Here is a 23,005-nt window from a genome sequence, read left to right as displayed (position 1 = left end):
GATAATCCCAAGCAGATGCCAGCAGGAACATTACAGCTGTTGAGGGCTACATGTCTTACTTCTGTAACTCTGCAGTGTTGTGTAGGGCTATAGTTAGATGAAGTATCTGTGTTTTATGATGTGAGGCAGTTCTAAAGCAATGGCCAAGCCTAAGACCTATCTGCTCCCACTACTAAGTCTTCCATGTACCTAAGGCTTCTGTGAAGACTTTTCTTTCTAGTCTGGCGGGTGAAACAGGCATTATTATTAGGCCTGTGTGGTAGCCGCCAAATGTGGTGTGAACCCAGATGGGATCCCTGAACTCTCCTCTCCTGCTTTCCCTTCTGGTAGCCCTAGTCCAGTGGCTGCTTGCCATGGATAGGCTCTTCCTCTCAGCCTATTTCCCTTCCCTTGAAGTCCAGTAGTCACCACTATAATACAGATCTAGTAGGCTACCTCTGGGCTTTCCCCTTCTCCTACACTCAAGCTGCCCATATCATATCTACCAATAACCAGAAACACATTTTACCTGGAACCTCCAGTGGCCACATATATCAGGATCCTAGAAGAGATTTCATACCAGGCAACACACAGATACTACATTCTCCTAAGAACCAGAGAAGACCACAGAAGCCAAGGAACAAAATACCAACCCAACAAAGACAAGGCCAGATTTCAGCACCTAGAATCATCCCAAATCCAGATGCCTAGATGCCAGTGTGAAAACAGTAACAAACAGGACAATATATATCTACTAGAACTCACTAGCCCTACCACAGCAGACCCTGGGTACTGCAACATAGCTGAAACACAAGAAAAAGACCTTAAAGTAGCCTTTATGAATATGATAGAGGTTCTTGAAGAGGAAATTGATAACTCCCTTAAAGAGATCTATGAGAACACAAACAGAGGAGGGAATGAGTAAAACCATCGCAGACCTGAAAGTAGAATCAATAAAGAAAACCTAAACTGAGGGAAATATGGCAATGAAAAATTTGGAAACTTGAACAAGAACCTCAGAGGCAAGCCTCACCAACAGAATACAAGAGATGGAAGAGAGAATCTCAGACACAAAAAAGAAGAAATGGATGTTTTGGCTAAAGAAAATGCTAAATCTAAAAAACTCCTGGCACAAAACATCCAAGGAGTCTGAGACACCATGAAGAGATTAAATCTAAAAATAACAGAAATAGAAGAAGGAGAAGAAACTGCTGTGGGATGTGTTTCTGTACGCTGTGAATATGTGTTGCTATGGTAGGTTAATAAAGAAGCTGCTCTAGTCTATAGTGAGTCAGGTTAAAGCCAGGCAGGAAATCCAAGAGAGAGACAGGGAGAAGAAAGGCAGAGGTGAAGGAGATGCCAGCCTTCCGCCAAAGGAGCAACAAGATGCCAGCAGTCCGGTAATGCCACAGCCATGTGGCAGCATATAGATGAATAGGAATGAGTTAATTTAAGATGAAAGAGCTAGCTAGTCAGAAGCTTGAGCCATAGGCCATACAGTTTGTAAATAATATAAGTCTCTGTATTTACTTGGGACCAAGCAGCTGCAGGTCAGGGTGGGAGAGATTCATCCAGACCGGTCAAAGAAGGATTTCTCCTGGTCAAAGAAGGATTATAGATTCACAATGAGACAGATTCAGATGGAATAAAACTCTAAATGATTTACATTGTGTGTAGAAAGGTACACAGATTTGAGAGAGAGAGAAGAGAAAGGATATACATAGCCATAAAAATAAAGTCTTAAAAATAAAATATATAAAGAACATAGAAGGCCATGTAAAGATGGAAATAATTACATAGAGAGTCTGGATTATGTTGTCTTTTTATGGGATTTTTAACTGGAGTGGGACATTTGATTGTAAAGGCTGCTGAGTTAAGCCAATACATAAACTTTAAAAGTATCCTGACTTCACAATTTGGGTCTAAGGATATGTTGCTTTGGAAAGGAGGCTCTGCTTTTATTTCCACAGGAAGCAAGAAGCTTTGGATTTGTTCCAGGTTAAGATGGATCAGATTTGATCAAGCAAGACCTCCTGAATCTTGACAGATGATATCTATCAGCAAATGTTATAGATGGTCTTCCCAAGACTTGACCATTATCTTGAATTTTCTCAGGATCCCCATAAGATTAACAGTGCCCCCAATCAGCAGGAAGTAGCCTAGAGGACTATGTCCACATTGCCCCCCACCAAAAGAAAAAAAATAGACTATGGGCATTTGTCTTTGTTTAGGGGGTTAGTTAGAAATTGTTATTGGGGGGTTGGGGATTTAGCTCAGTGGTAGAGTGCTTGCCTTGCAAGTGGAAGGCCCTGGGTTCGGTCCTCAGCTCTGGAAAAAAAATTTAGGAAAAAAAAAAAAAGAAATTGTTATTGGTCATAGTCAATCTCTTTCTAAAAGAAGAAAGGGGGATATGATATAGAAACATAGGATATAGATATGATACGATAAAAGGGTAGATTATTGAATCTACTTTTAAAGAGCAACTTCTTTAAAATATTACATTGCTATGGATTTTAGTTTATTAATACAAATTTAAAGTTAATTTTGTTATACTGTATATATATTTCTACTCTTGTTTAAGGTATTATATTTATGCTACTCATTTAAAATTATAATATATAATTAAGAAATACAGATTAATAATTAGTCATCTAGAATAATCAAACTTATAGTCATATTTGTTAAGTTTTCTAGGTATAAATAGATATATTTTAATTAAGTAGGTAATCTTCAAACACTTCAAATACCTACAGAATATGGCATTTAAAAATGTTTTAAGAACTTAAGACTTTTCTGGACATTGAGACATGCCTGCTCCTGGCAGAACCAATCTACTTCAGAAAAGATGATGGGCATCAAAGAAACTCCATATGGAGTTTGCTTTCTTTATGGCCAAAGTTAGCCATTTGGGCAAGAAACTGCTCTTGCCTGGATTGCCTGATAGTATGTTGTATAAACTGGACATGCAGGACCCATAAGAAAATGACTACTGAACTTTGCAAGGTGAGACTGTCCTTCAGGTTCCTGCTTTGCAGAGGAGACTGCCAGACATTCTGCAGGACATAGGGAGAAGTGACTGATGAACTTTGCTAATAGGCGAGACAATCCTTCAAATTTCTTGCTTCATTAAAAAGTCTTCCAGAGACTCTAGGCCTGTAGGCTGAAGATGGATGCCCCAACGTTACAGAGGAACTTTGGATGACTGTCCAGGCAGCCAGATGTCTCTCTCATTTCTAGAATTATGGAAGTTTCTTGCAATGTACTTCCTGTTTATTTAGGTAATATTAGATCCTTCTGGAGTCTTCAATGACATTGAAGACTAGTTATAATTTTCCTTGGATTTGATAAAAGATAAATTAGATATGAAACTTTAGACTCACAAAAAAAGTTAAAACCTTCCTTTTTGATTAGACAGAAAAGAGGAAGTGCTGTTGGGATGCCTTTCTGAATGCTGTGAATATGTGACTGGTTGATTAATAAAGCTCCACTGGCCTATGGCAGGGCAGGATAAGATTAGGTGGTACATTAAAACTGAAGATGAGGGTTGGGGATTTAGCTCAGTGGTAGAGTGCTTGCCAAGCAAATGCAAGGCCCTGGGTTCGATCTTCAGCTCCAAAAAACCCCAAAAAACAAAACAACAACAACAAAAAACTGAAGATGAGACAAAGAAGGATAGTGAGGGAGAGACTCCAGCCACCATCCATGGAGCAACAAGATGCCCACAAACTGGTAATGCCACAGCCACATGGCAACATATAGATGAATGGAAATGAACTGAGTTAAGTTATAAGAGCTAGCTAGCAAGAAGCCTGACCGATAGGCAATATCGTTTGTAGGTAATATAAGCCTCTGTGTGCTTACTTGGGACCAAGCTGCTGCAGGACATGGGTGGGGAGAGATTTGTCCTGACTGACTGTGGGGCAAGGCAGGACCAGAGAAACTTCCGGCTACAAGAAACCCAGGTCAAAGGCACAGGAAATATTTTCAAAAAAAATCGTAGAAGAAAATTTCCCTAATCTAAAGAAGGAGATTCCTATAAAAGGACAAGAAGCATATGGGGCATTAAATAGACTAGAATAACAACAAGTCTCTTTGTCACACAATAGTCACATAATAATCAAAACACCAAATATACAGAACAAAGAAAAATATTAAAAGCTGAAAGGTAGAAAGAGTATATATACAGTAACATATAAAGACAGACCTATTAGAATGACACCTGATTTGTCAATGGAGACTTTAAAATCCAGAAGGGCCTGGAGAGATATATTGCAGACTCTAAGAGACCACAGATGCTAGCCCAGACTACTATATCCAGCAATAACAATAGATGGAAAAAGTAAGATATTTCATGATAAAACTAAATTTAAGCAATATCTACCTATAAATCCAGTCCTACAGAAGATGCTAGAAGGAAACTCCAACCGAAAGAAGTTAATCATACCCAAGAAAACATGGAGAATAAATAATCCCAGACCAGCAAATCAAAAGAGGAGATATGCATGCACACATGTATGCACACACCACAACAAAATAAGAGGAATCAACAAACACCACTCAACATGAATGGTCTCAATTCCCCAATAAAAAGAAACAGACTAACAGAATGAATGCAAAGACAGGATCCATCTTTCTGCTACATCTAAGAAACACACTTAGACATCAAGAATAGACATCACCTTGGATAAAAGAATGGAAAAATATATTCCAAGAAAGTGGACCTAAGAAGCAAACTTGTGTTGTCATTTTAAATATCTGACAAAATAGAGTTCAAATAAAAACTAATTCGAAGAAATAGAGAAGATCAATAACTACTTAAAAGAAAAATTCACCAAGAGGACATTGCAATTCAAATAGATCTATAATCCCCAGTGAAATAGAAACAGTCATTAAAAGTCTCCCAACCCAAAAAAAAAAAAAGTTCAAGACCAGATGGTTTTAGCACAGAATTCTACCAAACTTTCAAAGAATTGACACTAATACTCCTCAAATTATTCTATAAAACAGAAACAGAAAGACTATTGCTCAATTCATTTTACAAGGCCACAGTCATCCTGATATTCAAGCCACAAAGACACAAAAGAAAGAGAATTACAAACCAATTTCCCTTATGAACATAGATGCAAAAAAACTAAAAAAAATATTAGCAAACTGAATCCAAGAACACATCAAAAATCATCCACCATGATCAAGTAGACTTCAACCCAGAGATGCAGGGATGGTTCAACATACATAATGTAATCTATCATATAAACAAAGGACAAAAACCACGGGATCATCTCATTAGATGCAGAAAAGGCCTTTGACAAAATCCAATACCCCTTCATGAAAAAGTCCTGGAGACAACAGGGGTACATGATAAAGGCAAAATCAACAGCATGCTTAGAGCCAGCATCAACTTAAATGCGGGAGAAACTCAAAGTAATTCCAGAAAAATAAGGAAAAAGACAGGGATGTCCACTCCCTCCATATCTATTTTCAATATAGTACTTGAAGTCTTAGCTACCTGGAGCAATAAGACAACTGAAAGAAATCAAGGGAATACAAATCAGAAAGGAATAAGTCAAAGTATCTTTATTTGCAGATGGTAAGATAGTATACATAAGTGACCCTAAAAATTGCACAAGGCAACTCCTACCCCTGATAAACACTTTCTACAAAGTAGCTGGATACAATTAACTCACAAAACTCAGTAGCCCTCCTGTATACAAATGACAAATGGATTGAGAAAAAAATCAGGGAAACATACCTTTCACAATAGCCTCAAATAATATAAAAATCTTGGGTAATCTAACCAAGCAAATGAAAAGCTTGTATGTTATAAACTTTGATAGTGAAGAAAGAAATTGAAGATGATATCAGAAGACGGAAAGTTCTCCCATGCTCCTGGATCCAAAGGATTGATATAGTAAAAATTGCCATCCTGCCAAAACAATCTACAGATTCAGTGTAATCAACACAATTCTTCACAGATCTTGAAAGGACATTTTTCAGCTTTACATGGAAATACAAAACAAACAAACAAACAAACAAACCAGGATAGCTAAACAATCCTGAATAATAAAAGAACTTCTGGAGGTATCACTATCTCTGATTTCAAGTTGTACTACAGAGATATAATAAGAACAGTATGGTATTGGCACAAAAACAGACATGCTGATCAATGGAATCAAATTGAACACCGAGACATAAATCCACACACCTACAAATATCTGATTTTGATAAAGAAGCCAGGAAAAAAGACAGAATCTTCAATAAATGGTGCTAGTCAAGCTGGATGGCTGAATGTACAAGAATACAAATAGATCCATACTTAGCAACCTGCACAAAAGACTCCACATGGATCAAATGCCTCAACATAAAACCAGATACCCTGAATCTGATAGAAGAGAAAATGGAGAATAACCTTGAACGCATTGGCACAGGAGGCAACCTCCTGAACAGAGCACCAACAGCACAGGCACTAAGATCAACAATTAATAAATGGGACCTCATGAAACTGAAAAGCTTCTGCATGGCAAAGGACATTGTCATTCAGACAATGTGGCAGCCTATAGAATGGGAAAAGATTTTTACCAACTACACATCCAATAGAGGGCTAATATCCAGAATATATAAAGAACTAATAAAACTAGATATTAGAGTGGGAGAAAAAAGATCCACATTCTGGTCTGGTGCTCTCTGCCCCAAGCCCTGAGGAAAAAACAGGCCCACCAGGAGCCTTGGGCTCTGTTACTGTAGTTGAAAGTTTTCCTGTGTCCCAAATAGTCTGCAGCTGCTCAGACCCAAGTAAACACACAGAGGCTTATATTAACTAAAACTGCTTGGCCATTAGCTCAGGCTAACTACTGACTAGCTCTTACATTTAAACTCAGCCCATTTCTGTTAATCTATGTCACCACATGTTCCGTGGCTTTACCTATGTGCCATTACATGCTGCTCCCTGGATGGCGGGCTGTTGTCTCTTGACCCAGCTTTCCACTTCCCAGAATTCTCCTTGTCTATCCCACCTATACTTCCTGCTTGGCTACTGGCCAATCAGCATTTTATTTATCAACCAACCAGAGCAACACATTCACAGCATACAGACCATCCCACAGCATATTATGGTGAGCAAATATATAGTGGGGTATGGAAGAGAGAGAGGGAGAGACAGAGTGATTCATGTCCTGTGGAGAGAGGCAGATCCAAAGGTGAAGGCAGTGAGGAGTGGGCTGAGGTGGGTGGCCTTCTCGTCACCAGGGCCACAGTGTTGTCTGGGCCTGGGCTGCTGCCAAGCCCCAGCCTCTGCCATGGCCACGGTCTATGCTGATATCTGTGGCTCCTGTTACCACTAAAGACCAAAAGGATAGGGCTGCACAGAATCAGATCCACACCTTACTGGCTGCAGCATTAAGGAGAACTGTGGCCCTGCCCTCACTGGTGGCAGCATTCAAGAGAGCGGATCCTGCTGCATGACAGAGCTGACCCTGTTTGTGGGGGCATAGGTGAGCTGGCCCTGAGGGTGAGAGAGTGGAAGGGCTGGTCCTGGCCCCCTCGTCTGTCATGTGGTGATATGGGTGAGGGAAAGATGCACCCCCTTTCCTCCACCACCTATGGTAGGTAGGAGAGCTGGCCCTGAGGTCATGAGAACTGGTGAGTTGGCCCAGCATCTCATTGGCTGCGGCACTAGGAAGAACAGACCCTGCACCTCACCTGGGCAACACAGTAGAGCTGACCCTGAGGGCATGGGCTAGCCCTACTACTCACCTGTCATGGAGCAGGGGCATGAGTTGGGGGAGAGATGCTCTCCTTGCCCCTTGCTGCCTGCAGCAGGCAGTAGAGTGGGTCTCTGGGTTATAAGAACTGAAGAACTGGCCCTGCCCCTCGCCTGGGCAGCACAGTAGTATTGACCCTGCTGGCAGGAGTGCAGGCAAGCCCGGGAAGTCATGGGAGTGGGTGAGCTGGCCCCACACCCCTTGTCCACCAAGTGTTGGTGAGGTTGAGGGTAAGATGCCTTCCCTCCTCGCTCCTTGCCACCCATGGCAGACGAGAGAGCTGACCCTGCCCCTCACTAAGTGCAGTACTCCGGAGAGTGGACCCTGTGGACCATACCAGGGCACCACAATAGCGCTGGTCCTGCTGGTAGGGACATGGGTAAGCCCACCTTGAGGGTGTGAGTGTGAGAGCTCTGGCTCCTACTACCTCATCTGCCATAAGGTGTGAGAGTGAGGGGGAGATGCCCTCTCTACCCCACCACCCCTCACCACCTGTAGCAGCTAGGAGAGCTGGCCCTGAGGTCATGAGAATCAGTGAACTGGCCACAGCACCATGCCTGGGCAGCACAGTAGAGCTGGTCCTGCTGGTGGGGACAAGGGTAAGCCCACCCTGAGGGCATAAGCATGGGAGAGATGCCTTCCTTTACCCCTTGCAGCCTGCAGCAGGCAGGAGAGCTAGCTCCTGGGTCATAAAATTGGAAGAGCTGGCCATGCTCCTCAACAGCTGCAGCACTCAAGAGAGCAGGCCCTTCACCTCACCTAGGCACCACAGTAGTGCTAATCCTGCCAGCAGGGGTGCAGGTGAGCCTGCCCTGACGTGGTTAGAGTGGGAGAGCTGGCCCTATACCCCTCTTCTACTATGTAGTGGCAAGGGCAATGAAAAGATGCCCTCCCCATCTTACCCCTTGCCATTTGTGGTGGATTAGAGAGCTGACCCTGCACCTCACCTCAGCAACATTACAGAGCCGACCCCACTGACAGGGGCAAGGGTGAGCCTGCCCTGTGGGTGTAAACATGAGAGATCTGACCCTGAACCTCATTTGCAATATGGGCACATGGGCAAGGGAGAGAACAGTGCCCGCCCCCATGTGTCCCTCAAGGCCTATGGCAGGTAGGAGAGCTGTTCCTGAGGTCACAAGAGAGAGAAAGTTGACCCTGCCTCTCATTAGCTGCAGCACTGGGCAGAGTGTCCCTATACCTCATGTGGGCAACACAGTGAAACTGGCTCTGGTGGTGTAGGTGTGAGCAAACTGGCCCTGAGGACCTGAGAGCAAGAGAACCAGGCCTACCCCTTGCTGTTTACTACATAGGGTAAGCAAGCCCGGGTGGTGCTGCAGAACTCACCCTGGTATTGAGGATGAGGGACAGCTGGCAGGCAACCACCCCGACCCAGAACCAGGGCTATAAACTGGCTCATACCATCATCCATCCCATCTATGATCTGCTGAAGTACACGAAGGGGCCAGTCCTACAGATCCAAAGCTGCAGGGTCCCCATGACAAAGGTCAACAACAGGATGTCCAAGAGGAGTCCCAGTGAGTACCCAGTATTGACAGTGTAGCAAAAACCAGAGTCCTCGAACCAGACCAATGACTCATTGCAATGAACACTAACAAGTAATGATCTATGGACTAAAGGGTAAACTGTGTGACTCACTGTGTCACACTGCAGCTTCCACAATGAGATTTTATTTTTTATTTTAAATTTTATTTTGTTGTATCCTGGTCGGAGGTTGCAAGGGCAGATGGGAAGGGACGGGAAGATGAGTGGGATCAAGATTCATGATGTAAAATCTACAAAGGATCAATAAAAAGTTAAATTAGAAAAAAAAATTTAAAAAGCTAAATATCAAGAAAACAACCCAATTTAAAATAGAATTCTCAAAAATAGGAAAGTCAAATGGTTGAGAAACATTTAGAGAAATGTTCAACATCCTTAGCCATCAAGGAAATGCAAATCAAAACTATTGAGATTTCATCTTACAGTTGTCAGAACGGCTAAGATCAAGTGACAGCTAATGCTTGTGAGAATGTTGAGTAAGAGGAACACTCCTCCATTGCTGCTGGGAGTGCAAACCTGTACAGCCACTACGGAAATAAATATAGCGGCTCCTCAGGAAGATGGGAATTATCTACCTCAAGACTTCGGGCATATACCCAAAGAATATTTCATCCTACCACAGAGACACTTGCTCAACCATGTTCATTGCTGCTCAATTCATAATAGTCAGAAATCGGAAACAATCTAGATGTCCCTCAACAGAAGAATGGATAAAGTAAAGGTTGTACATTTACACAATAGAGTATTACTCAGCTGTTAAAAAAAAAAATCACAGATAAATGGATGGAACTAGGGGGAAAAATCATCCTGAATGAGATAGCCCAAACCCAGACACACAAATTTGGTATGTATACACTTATATGTAGATATCTGCTGTTAAGTCAGTGATAACCAAGCTATATCCATAGATGCATAGAGATTAGGTATGGATTAAGAGACAAGGTGAAACAGATAGATCTCATTAGGAAAGGGAGGTAGAACAGATAGTTATGGATAGATGAGGGAGGGGCTGGAACAGGAGGATCAAGTGGGAAGTGGGAGGGAAAAGGGAGATGAAGGATACAGGGAGAAACAGCTAAAATTAAGGACTACAGGAGGGGTAGTATAGAAACTATAGTAGAAGCTTCCTAAAATATACACTTATTTGAAGGCAATTTAAATAAAATCCACATATAAATGGCCAAATAATCACCAAAGTGAAATAGCAAAATCTGTCTGGGAGGACAGATCCCCAACTAGGCATCTCTTGTCACCAAATGAACCCAGATTGGGTTACATTTACTTGAACTGTTGGCTCAAGGAGTCCCATGGGAACCCCTAAACAACCCAGGCTGTTGCCAAGACTATGGGTGGCTCTCCCCAAACTGATAGCAAGACCCCATTGCTGAAGACAACACCTATAGAACTCACTGAACATGGAGAAGTCAAGCTGCTGCCTACAAAGAACCTTTACCCCTGTTCTGGAGTCTTTGGCACAGAAAGGTATTCTGCATGCTACCAAAGGAGAAATGTAAACACCAACCTGGCCACAAACCCTTTGATCTACAATGCTGTTCTGCCTGCAAGATATGCTAGGGCAATAGTGGCACAAACCTTATGGGAGTAACCAACTAATGTCTGATGTGACTTAAGTAACCAGGAACTTGAGACTAGACAGCCCAGGGAACCTAGGGTAAAACCAAATACTATGTTTTTTTTTTGTTTTTTTTTTTGTTTTAAAGAGCAATAAAGTAACTCCTAATGACATTCTGCTCTACTCATAGATCAGTGCTTTGCTCAGCCATCATCAGAGAAGCTTCATCCTGCAACAGAAGGGAACAAATACAGAGACCACAGACATTACAGAGAGTGAGAGACTTGGAAACAATCATCCTGAAATGTGATGTCGCCATCCAAATCCCTCTCTTCAGGACTTAGGGAACCCTGTGGAAGAGGAGGCAGAAAGAGTGTAAGAGCCGAAGGGATAGAGGACACCAAGAAAACAAGACCCTCTAAATCAACATGATCAAAGCTCATATGAACTCAGAGACTGAGGCAGCATGCACAGGGTCTACAAGGGTCGGCTAGAGGTCCTCTGTGTCTGTTAAAGCTTTGAGTTTAGTGTTTTTATGGAATTCCTGAATGTGCGAATGAGTGGTCTCTTGATTCTTTTGGTTTCTCTTGGGCTCTTTTCATTCTGTTTGTTTTGTCCAATTCTGATATATTAGTTTTTATCTTTTTTATATTATATTTTATTATTATCCCTTAGAAGTCTCTTTGTTTTCTGAGAGACAGGGAGTGGATCTGGATGGGAGAAGAGCTAGGAAGGAACTGGGTGGAGTACAGGGAAGTGAAACTGTAATGAGAATATTTATGTGAAGGAAAAAAGGAAAACAAACAAAAACCACACATGACAGGACAAGACAGTGTATCTCCCCAAATCTGTCACTCATATAGAGATTTTTCTCCAGTGAAAATTACCTAGATGAACACAACTTAAAAAGAACAATCATAAACTTCAAAGAACTCAAGAAGTTTAAAGAAGATCCCCTCCCTCCCCAAAAAAACTTCAATGGACTTAATGAGAACAGCAATAAATGCCAGAGTGATGCCTAAGAAAACACAAACATACTGAATGAAATAAGGAAGGAAATGTAAGATTTGAAAACTGAACCAGAAAAGAAATACCAAACACACCAAAATGAAGATGGAGCTGGAAAACTTGGGGGAAAGCCTTAGAATTAGATGGACCAAGTGAGAACAAGACTGTCGGACCTGAAGACAAAGTAAAGGAATTCGACCATACAAGCAAGTGTATGAAAAAATTAAATACACAAAAGGAGCAGGCAGGGACTAGGGAACATCAGAAGAGACCATGTCTTTGAATTATAGGCATAGATGAAAGCTAAGACTCCTCAGGATTGTCACTGACCATCTCTTCAATAAGATCATAGAAGAAAAAAATTCCCAAATTAAGGGAAGACAGACCCACACAGACACAAGCAGCACATAGCACACCAAATAGACAGGACCAGAAAAGAAACTCCTCACAGCACAGCACAGTGAAAACACCCAGTACAAAGCAGAGCACTGGAAGCTGTGAAAGAAAGAACATAATTCCTACACAAAGGGAAACCTACCAGAGGCTGACTTCTCAAAGGAAACTTTAGAAGAATGCACGCCAAGTTCTAAAAGCCCATGGTTACTATGGCAGCTCAGAGTCGGCCAGAGCCTGTCCGCAGCAGCTCCCTTTCCCAGTAGTAGCCTGATGACTCATCAAAGCCATGATCAGCATTCTTCTCCTTTGTTTCTACCCGTTAGCGACCACTTCTGTTAAGTGCCTGATGTCAGTGTCTTGAAAACTGATGAAAAACGGATTTTATTATTCCTCGGTCATTGTTTCAGGTAAGAGGGTAACTTAATCCCTATAACTGCATCCTGACTGGGAGATTTGTCTTTTCAAAAATGTTATATAAATACTAGCAGCCTTTAAAGACAAAGCTTACAATGAACAGAAGCAAAACCTGATCCTTTTGGTAGACATCAACAAAATCTCACACTTTGTTAAGGAAATAAAACATAAGAACACAAGTGATATGAAAACAGTTCCTACATTAACTCTCCATCAGCATATTTAAATATTTAAGTAAATGCTTAAAAAGCATACAGGCTGGAGGGATGGCTCAGCAATTAAGAGAACTGGCTGCTCTTCCAGAGGACCCAGGTTCAATTCCCAGCACCCATATGTCAGCTCATACCTGTCTGTAACCCCAGTTCCAGGGCTTCTGACCCCTCATATAGACATAACATACAGGCAAAACATCAGTGAATATTTAAAAAAAACAAAAACAAAAAAACAAAAAAAACGCCCTTACATACATAAACCTGATAATATTGTTTTCAGTTACTGAATTTCCCCCATATAATCCTAAATATACATATGCCACTAACAAATTACTTCTGTGTATTCTAAAAGCCGTACTTATTTCTAAAAGTTATGTCAAAAGACTGCACTTTTGGAGCAATAGAATCTATCCTTAGATTTTACAAAATATAACCTAAGGACTTAACGTCACATTTCAACTTCTTTCTAACCTCTAATGTGGAGGATAGAGGACAACCTCTGAATTGTTCCTTGGGTCCTATCCACCTTGTATTTTCAAACAGGTTTTCTCAAATGGCCTAGAACTCACTGAGTCGGCTGGACTGGGTGGTCAGAGAGCAAAGGAACCAGCCTGTCACTGCCTCCCCAGGGCTACGATTAGAAGCAGATTGCTACCTACCATGTTTTTGGTTTGATTTAAATATGTGGGTATGGAATCTAAAATCAAACTTAAGTACTCATGATTATAAGGCAAGCCTTTTATTGGCTGAGCTCTTCTCCAGCCCCAGTTTTCCATTCTAAATAGTAATACGCTGAGAGCTTTAAGTGGATGGTTTTTTATGTTTTATCCTGCAGTTTGACTGAGATGTACTTGAGCAGTAGTGCTGGCTTCCCTACGAGACAAGCAGGACAAATGTCAGGTTTTTTTAAATCCAGAATACACTTTTCCTTTAACATTCTTTATTGTACCACAGGCATCTCAGGACTTGGAGGTTATATAGACCACAATCAAGTTTCATATCTAAATTGATGAAACTGAATTCTAACACTCAATAGAGAAACCAACTTATTTAAAAGACATTACCAAAGCCATTTACAACTTGTTCAACTTGCCATACATGGAGAGCTCACAGAGCAGAATCCGAAGAATGCCACCACCAAGGAAGCAGAGCTTTAGCCTGAGCGCCTAGGCTTCCTTTCGACCCCAGGAAGGCATGTGATAATGGGATACTTAGAAACCACTATAGCAGTCATACAACCTCAAGTTATTTCTCAACGACAGCCAGAGTGAGGGAAATCATACAACAGGATCTCGAAATTACAGGTGACACATGAAAACCCTGAGCAAAGCCTGAGCCTGAGGGGCTAGTCTGCCTGGAAAGGCTTCTTACAGAAATTATCCAGAAGTCAGGCTGCAGATATAATCCAGAACTCTTAGAAATAATGGTAGTATTCTGTTTCTCTGCCTCATAGGCCATGCTGAAGGCCCAGATGAGCTGAGTTCAGCTGCTTATAACAAAAGTTACATGTCAAGCTACTTATTATTTCCAAAATTAGGTTTCCAACTAGACCTCTGTATGGAAAAGAATAATGTGATTTGATGTCTTGAGTCAGGCTCTTTATTTTCTGCACTTCATAAGCAAAGCCTCTGGCCTTGGGAACATAGCAGTTTAAGAATCAAAGCATGAGTGTGACTAGAGTAGGAGAGCTTTTGTTCACACAGCTCTGAGAGAGACTGCTCCTGCTTCATTTGAGGCCCTGTCCTATCACCCTAATGCACTTGGCAGAGGCAGCACCAGATTAACCAGGAGCCAGCCTTGTAGGATACCCCTGCGGCACTGCAGGACAACTCTGCTGGCCCTGACTCTGGCAGTGAGCAAAAAAGAACTCTCTCTTTGGCTACTGAACCTCTTCTGGTTCAGGAAGTAGAGCCAGAGTTCAGGAACTAAATACCCATGAAAAAGACAAGAGGGGCTAATAAGCTTTAAAAATCAGTTGATAGTCTGTGTGCTCACAGCATTCCCTAGCCTTTTCCTTCCACCAAATTGTGAAAGGCCTATTGTAACATGAGGCAGCTACTGTAGAGGGCAGGCCACTGAGTTCACTGGAGCCTCTGGCAAGCTGTGCTTTCACCCACCATTGTTCTCTCTAACTTTTCCCCACAAGAAACTTAAAGTGATCATTCTCGTCTACAACCCTGATTATGTGAATCTCAGGGTAAAGCTTTTCAATACCCTCAATATAAAATCCAAATCAGCTGACTTCACTCAAATTTCCAGCCACCTTTTAATCCACTTTCCCCCTGTTCTCTTATATTTGACTCCGTTTTCTCCAACTCATGCTGTCTACTTTAGATGCAGGGCCTGCGCAGTACACAGTACACACACCACACAGCTTTCTAACATACACCTGGCTGGCACTGGTGTCTTTCCTACTGGAAGTTCCTCAGGAAGCAGAAGGTCAGCTTTGTACGGCTTCTGTATTCCTAGCTTCTAGCAGTGTCTGACTCCAGAAATGTTTGTTGAGTGACGGTCCAATTAAAAGCAGGAAAGGACAGAAAGGAAGAGAGCTAGGCTAGAGAAAGATAACTGTCTCTATAAAGTCTGAGGTAGCACTGGATGACTCTTGGCTCTTTATGAACCCAAGTTAGGCTACACAAGGTGTGTGTGGTATTTGGTGGGCTGAAGCAGGATATAAATTCTGGCCAGCCTGGACTACTCAGGGAGACCTTACCTAAAAGACACAAACTAAATCAACCTACCCCAAGTCTCAAGTTGATTCTTAGCACAATTAACATACTCTGACATTAATCACATTTTTATCTTGTAATTATGATCCTGCCTACTAGGCACTGAGTCAGACCTGGTAATGTTTTTATTAGTCGATATCCTTTTTTTTTTTTTTTTTTAAAGCACATTGCACTCTTAGTTCCCATGACCTAGAAAAAGAACTTTTTAAAAGTGAAATTTGACTTTATGAAGAACACCCTCTCATAGTCTTTCTTTAGCATTATCTCATGGGTAAGTCTGTAGCATATGTACACATGCAGTGTATTTCAAGGTCCTTCCTGATGACATTGTGTTAGAATTTAAAAGGACATGTCAGCATTAATTTCAGTAGCCACTAGAACTAATACTTAAAAATAGCATAGCCATTAGTGCAGCTAGATGTAATGAAAAATGTACAAGAATTATTTAAGTTGTGGAACTGAGAATTTGCCATACCAAAAGAGCAACTTACAGTGTGTATAGCAAACAAGATTCCTGTCTAATCATGTAGTTAATTTAAGGCATGTGTAATAATACATGTTAATTTTCAAGTTCAAGAATTAGACTTTTCCCCCAGGAAAAGGATTTAAGTGCATTTTATATAAGGACAGAAATACTGAGTGACCCTAAATGATTGAAGGAGGTCTTTTTTGCTGTTGTTTTTTTGTTTGTTTGTTTTTTGAGGACAGGGTTTTTCTGTGTAGCTTTGGAGCCTGTCCTGGAACTCACTCTGTAGCCCAGGCTGGCCTCGAACTCACAGAGAAAGGCTAGGCTCACAACCAAAACTGAAGGAGGTTTTTGAACACAGTGTCTGCAGTATGTCCCTGATAATCACCGGGAGAACAATGTCAAACACTGCAGACCGAGAACAGAAAAGAATGAAACTGCAATTATCACTGCCACTCACCCAGGACCCTCCGTCCACAGCCACAAGCAGTCTCCTTACCTGTGACCGTCACACCACCGCCTTTCTGATCTTTGGCCACTTCCTGAACATGAGCCTCTTCGTCCACAATCACCTCTCTCCCTGACAACCGTAAATAAGCTCGTAGAGAAGATGGGGCCTTGACAGTAATAGAACCTGTGGTAAATTTAGAATAAAACAATACAAATAAACCAAATTATAAATTTGATTGAAAATATTGCTCCTGCTCTACTGTTTTCCCTCCTCAGCATATTGACTTAAACAACAGTGGATTTTCTTTCTCCCAGGCAGTCAAAGTACCCTCTGAAAACATTGGGCACCAGAACATTATGAACTACTAGTTCTTCTTTTGCTAACATCCCTACCCACTCACCCATACTGGAAAGTAGTAGTAATTTACCACACATGGTACAAATAGGAGATGCTGTCAGTGAGCATTTGCCAAGAGCCAGCCAATCACCATCTCAACTTCAGGTCCTTCACTCCAGTTTTGGAGTGGAGGATTTATTTAGGTTCCCACTGCAGCTGCTGTCAGAATGTAGGTTTGGTGCAATGTGAAGCCTGTGCTATCAGTCACTGGTGTTTCACACACAGCAACCCATGTCCTCACTGAGCACTACCATCTCAACCACAAGATCCTGTATGCTCAGTTGTGCCTGGAGTGTAGGGAAAAAATAACAAGATTATTTGGATTCCAGTGATTAATGTTCCTTCAAAGTCAGATTTTTAAGTACTGATGGCCAAACACACTCAGCTTTACTTTAGTGTAGTCTGCTGGCTGTTCTAAAGGAATAGGTCAAAAAAAGTACTCCACCAGTTGTGAAATCCCTGTCAAAACAATCTCAGTGCAAGTTCACAAGCACACTCCTACTTCATCAGCTTCCTTCTGTTCTCATCAAATGTAGAGCTTCTGCCATACAGCATTAGCTCATCTCTGGGACAGACAGGATGGCAGACACTCTGAGCCCTCCTTCTAGAACCCACTCACATCAGGGCCACAGTTTCCCTCCAGTCTGCTGGACATCAGCTTTGCACTCATGGCACCAGGAAGTTTCGGTTAAGATGGGCTTCCCCTGGGCTGAAGAGATGGCTCAATGAGTAAGACTCCTTTCTGAACAGCATGAGGACTTGAGTTCAAATCTCAGAACTCATTTAACAAGCTGGGTATGCCCATGTGTGCTGTAACCCACTGCTGGGGGGGAAAGGGTGGGAGGCAGGACTGCTGAAAAATCTCACTGGCTGCTAGCTTAGCTTTAGGTTCAGTGAAAGACCATGTCTCAAAGGGTGGAGAGCAACAGGGCAGACACCCAACATCCTCCTCTGGCCTCCATTCACACACGTGTGCACACACACCACACACACAAGCTTTACAAACTCTCATTCATACAAAGAAGAGAGCCAGGTAGATAAACCACTGTATCATCACCAGCCAACACTATCCTCTCAAAAATCAGAAGTGAATTAATTCTAACAATGCCACAAACTGAAAGCATACTATGTGAGGGCTATTCATCTTCCTTAGGACATGTTCAGTGGAAATCTCAGCACTCATAGGCAAAGCTGGCTCCCAAGCTCAAACACAGACTTTCTGAAGGGATTAAATAAGGTCATCCATCATGTTCACTCTCATGAGGACAACAAATAAGCATTCTAACATATGTCCTCAGACCCCATGGCAAAGGGTGCAGACCTCAGACACTCAAGTAGCTGGCCCTGAAGCCACAGCAAGACAGTGGACAGCAAAGCTGGAACAGATCGCCAAGGTTCTTAACCAACACTGAGCAAATGAACCCTGAAGGTGAGATAGTTGTTGCTGTTTCTAGTTATCTCGTAGCTGCCGGGAACATGGCTGCAGTAGGAAAAAACAAAATGTTGCAATATCTCATTTCAATATTTCATATTGAAATGTTCTTTCAATTTGTTGGAACAACGCTATAATTAATACTAAAAATATTTTGAATATATTTGAATATAAAAAATATTTTAAAAAGCAGTTTGTTTTGATTTTTTATCTATTGTACAATGCAAGAAAAAACTTTCACAGAACTGTTTATTCAAAACTTGTTTTAAATTCTGCTACTAGTTACATTCATGATTAATAGTTTCCCTCTTGGGTCTTCATAAGAGAGTAAAATTATATGGCTAGGACTTTAATTGAGAATGGCCCTGGATATGGGGCCCAAAGTTTGAATACTTGGTCCCCAGTTGGTGGAACTGTGGGAAGGATTAGGAGGTGTGTCACTGCAGGCAGGCTGTGAGGCTCCAAAAGCCTACACCTTTCCCAGTTAGCCCCTCTCTGCTTGTGATCAAGATGTGAACCCTCAGTTGCTGCTCCAGTGTCAGGCCTTCCTGACTGCTGCCATGCTCCCCACTATGATGATCATGGACTTTAACCCTTTGAAACTGTGAGCCCCAAATAAATGACTTCTTTAATCAGTTGCTTTTGTCATAGTATTTTACCACAGCAACAGAAAAGTAACTAGGAGAAAGTTAGCAACTTTTTAGGTTTTATGCGTCAACTTGACACCAGCTCGAGTTACCAGAGGGAGGAGCTTCAGTTGAGAAATGAATCCATGGGTCCAGCTGTAAGGCATTTTCTCAGTTAGTGATCAGTGGGGAAGGGCACAGCCCATGGTGGGTAAAGCCATCCCTGGGCTGATGGTCCTGGGTCTATAAGGTGGGCTGAGCAAGCCATGGGAAGCAAGCCAGTAAGCAGCACTTCTCCGTGGCCTCTGCTCCTGTCTCCAGGATCCTACCCTGTTTGAGTTCCTAACCTGACTTCCTTCAGTAATGAACAGCAATGTGGAAGCCTAATAAACCCTTTCTTCCCAACCTAAGACAAAGGTCATATCCTATTTTAAAGACAACGAGCCAGAATCCTGAGAAATTCTGCCTATGTGTCAGCACCAGTTCCAGTTCTACCCTATGCTCAGTAGCTCTCCACTGATGCTGGTAAAGAATCCTGATTGGAGAGACGCCTGTTACGTGACATAGAAATGAACAACAGCAGGAACTAATTTCTGAGAGGAAATACCATCCTTGTGACTGTTCCCATCCTAGCCAGTATGCAAAAGGTTCTCTATATTGTTTTTAATCTTTCTAAGTCTTTTATACGGAAGTATAGTCCTGACGTTTGGCACCTCAGTCCACATGGCTAAGCTATGCTGTCACTTGTTACCATGCACATGTGTATGCCTACGGAGGGAATTTGTTTTCAGAGGAAGGAAAAGTATATTTAAGATAACTATTTAGATGCATACAACTCTATTCAGCTTTCCAGTGAATAAAAAATGTACAATTTTAAATAAAATATGTGAACTCAAGTAAGTTACCCAATGGGAAATTATATAGACAAGTACATCAGAAGTCTGCTTTGGGGACCTTTATGGGAACACTTGAGGACCACACTTGAAGACTACTGTTCTACAGTGACAACGGGAGGGTCTACACAGGCTGGCAAGAAAGCCTTAATTTAGAGATTCTTTCCCCTACAAAGAATACTCTATTTCCTACATGACAAAACTGAAAAATCTACACAGAACATTAGAAATTCTACAGTACCAGTCAAAATATCACACCACGTTTCTTTGTCCTACAAAAAGAAAGTTTGTCGTCACTGCCAGCTGTCCTAAACATAAAGATTTCTGATTGGCTTAGAGAGCTCAATAATCAGTGATCTAAGCAGGATCTAATAGAAGAAAGCTTCTTGAAGTCACTACAGATAATCTGACCACCTGTTCCCCAAACATTACGTCGTCATTCCCTCCTCACAGGACACATCACGTGGTGACACCCCAGCTGGCTCACCTTCCTGTGATGTCAGTGCCACTTCCCCCAGTTGGCTGACATAAACATCTATGGCACCCTGATGGCTTGAGGCTTTTAGACATCCAGAGGATGAATCTGGGAGAAAGAAAATTGTACCCATGATTGTTCTTAATGGAATAAATGGAATTATAAACTTGAAATAAAAGGCCCTGCTTTGACATATGGGTAAGAACCTATAAACCTTGTGAAGCTTTGTATTTTCCTCAGAACTATTTTTATCATTATTTTTATCAAAATGTAAACAAGTATTTGCATGCTGTGTACCCACAGAAGACAGAAGAGGGTATTAGGTCCCCTGAATTGGAGTTACAGACAGTTGTAAGCCACCACATGAGTGCTAGGAATCAAACCCAGGTCCTGGAAGAGCAGCCAATACTCTTAACTACTGAGCCATCTCTCCTGCCCCAGAGCTCATCTCTTAAAACCTGATTGTAGGAAGGATGGCATGTAACAACTGGCAGTCAATGTCAAGACCAGAAAGCATCACTTAAGTATTTCGCTTATTCTCAAATTGGCAAATTTAATAAACTTCCAGGATTAGCCAAAAAGACATTTACCCTGTGTTCAGTCTTTATAAAAAAAGAGCAAAGTTAGTGAGAAATCAAAACATTTCACATTTTTTTTTTCTTTCCGCAAACCTTCTGTAGTAAGAGTAACAGGTTGTCTGCATGAAGTCTTACTGCACTTCTTGGAGGGCAGCAAGGGTGTGGAGCCATCACAGGAGAGAGGCTGTTTTCTATATTCATCTAATATTTCTTTGTAAGTTCCTGATTTGAATCGGTATCTTTAAGTCAGGATAAGGAAGTCATAACTCAGCTAGTCCTTACATGGACTCAAACTTCCTGATGTTGTCACTGACTCCTGTTTTCAGTAGAACAACAGTTTAAGGTCAAGGGGGAACAAAAGTCAGAGACAAGGAAACTGGAGAATGACTTGAAGTATCAGTGCTAAGGGTCATCTTCCCTACCCCCATCGCCACCAAAACTTTTAAGGTAATATGCAGCCTGACTGTACTGAGAAGGCCAGAGCACATTCTTTTCAGGAGCCTCTCTTAAAAGCATATTTTATCAAGAGCTTTTACTACTTCAATTGAGAAGCAAAATAGGAATTGTGGTGAAAATTATGTGATAAATAATATTTTATAAAATATGGAGAGAAAATATATTATCCACAAGGACAACATTTTTTTTCTTAAAATTTTAAATAACTTCAATCAGACTTTGAAGTAAATCATTCAAGATCTGGCACAAAGATTATTTAGAATAATTTTTCTCCAATCAATACCAAAATGTCCTTTATCAGACTCCAATTATTAGTTTTCAAGTGTCAAAAGTAAATATCAATATAAGTAAATGAAGACATTAGGTAAATGATAAGAGACAGAGACTGGTCATTGTTAGGCAAGTACCAAGAGAAACTATTAAAAACTTCTTATTAAACCCTAAAAGAAGCCATGTAAAAAATGTATTATGGTAACAAAAACTATGTAGTGTACATGTATCATCCCAGTTTGAACAAAGTGTTTGAAAACTAGTTTGACTTTCTCTCTCTGGGAAGAGGGACTCTACAAGAATGTTAGGTGATCTACAAACAATGCTTTCATTCCCTTTACCATAGGGAAATAATTAGAAGTTACGAAGTTTTGAACGTTATCAGTCTTGAGCTTTGTTAATGTCTCATTTCCAAAGCTGTCAAAAGACTCAAGATGCATTTTATAAAGAGAAAAAAGACATGTGACATTTAAAACCTATGTGGCAAACACGAAATCTCAAACATATGTTTGCTTATGTAAGACCTGTACAATAACACCAGCTGACATTCCAATGTGGGTGGGCAAATCTCACAAGGTCCCACCCCTACATGTAGGCAATATATGGCTGCTGACAGGACAGTAAATCTGCAGGAATGAGTCCATAGTCAATTGTTTGATCCCAGTCAAACCTAAACATGCATGCACATGTGCGCGCTCACATGTGCGCGGATACATACACACACACACACACACACACACACACACACACACACACACACAACATCAAATGCACTAAGCAGGCTGTATTTATACATACATATGCATGTGGGGGGGTGTAAAATAAAGAAGAGGAAGTCATGAATTTGAGGGGGGCACTGGAGGAGTTGTTAGGGTAAGAGAATGGGGTAGCAATGATGTAAATACAAGTATTCATGTATAAAACTCTCAAAATTTTTAAATTAGAAAAACTGATAGTTTGCATTTTAAAAAAATATGCAGCAAAACAAACTTTCTATAATACAAATTACTGAAATGAAAATTAATCACCAAGAGTAAATGAAGGCTTTATTCACAGAATTCCACATAACTTTAAAGGTTATGTGAAGAAGTTCTATAGCTCTTGGAGATGTCTTAAGGGAGTAGGCAAGAGAACAGAAAATATAGAGCAGACAACAGATACGTAGACTCCCACATAGAATTATCTGTTGTTAGAATTCTGAACCAAGATCCCATTGTCTAACAGAGACCACAGAGTTGTCTTATTTTTAATTACTCAAAAGAGAAATACTGATGTCAACCAGTAGTTTAACACTATACTCAAGCAAAGACACATGTATCTGTAACATATGTTTT

The 23,005-nt window shown here is 41.2% G+C and overlaps 1 protein-coding gene across 2 annotated transcripts in view; it reads right to left on the bottom strand.

Moving 5' to 3' along the window:
- The window catches only part of Fam185a (family with sequence similarity 185 member A), a 52,646-nt gene that overhangs the window by 4,692 nt on the left and 24,949 nt on the right, over positions 1 to 23,005 (bottom strand). Inside the window, exons 6-7 of one of the 2 annotated variants that reach the window (XM_036182005.1) lie at positions 20,380 to 20,475; positions 16,594 to 16,728 (exon numbers count right to left, since the gene is read on the bottom strand). In XM_036182005.1, the coding sequence (XP_036037898.1) occupies positions 16,594 to 16,728; positions 20,380 to 20,475 (231 nt within the window). The remainder of the gene's footprint in view (positions 1 to 16,593; positions 16,729 to 20,379; positions 20,476 to 23,005) is intronic. The other variant, XM_036182006.1, reaches the window with a different exon arrangement.

Source organism: Onychomys torridus, chromosome 3, assembly GCF_903995425.1.
Source record: "Onychomys torridus chromosome 3, mOncTor1.1, whole genome shotgun sequence".
Taxonomy (NCBI): Eukaryota; Metazoa; Chordata; class Mammalia; order Rodentia; family Cricetidae; genus Onychomys; species Onychomys torridus.
This window is presented reverse-complemented; position numbering and strand designations above follow the sequence as displayed.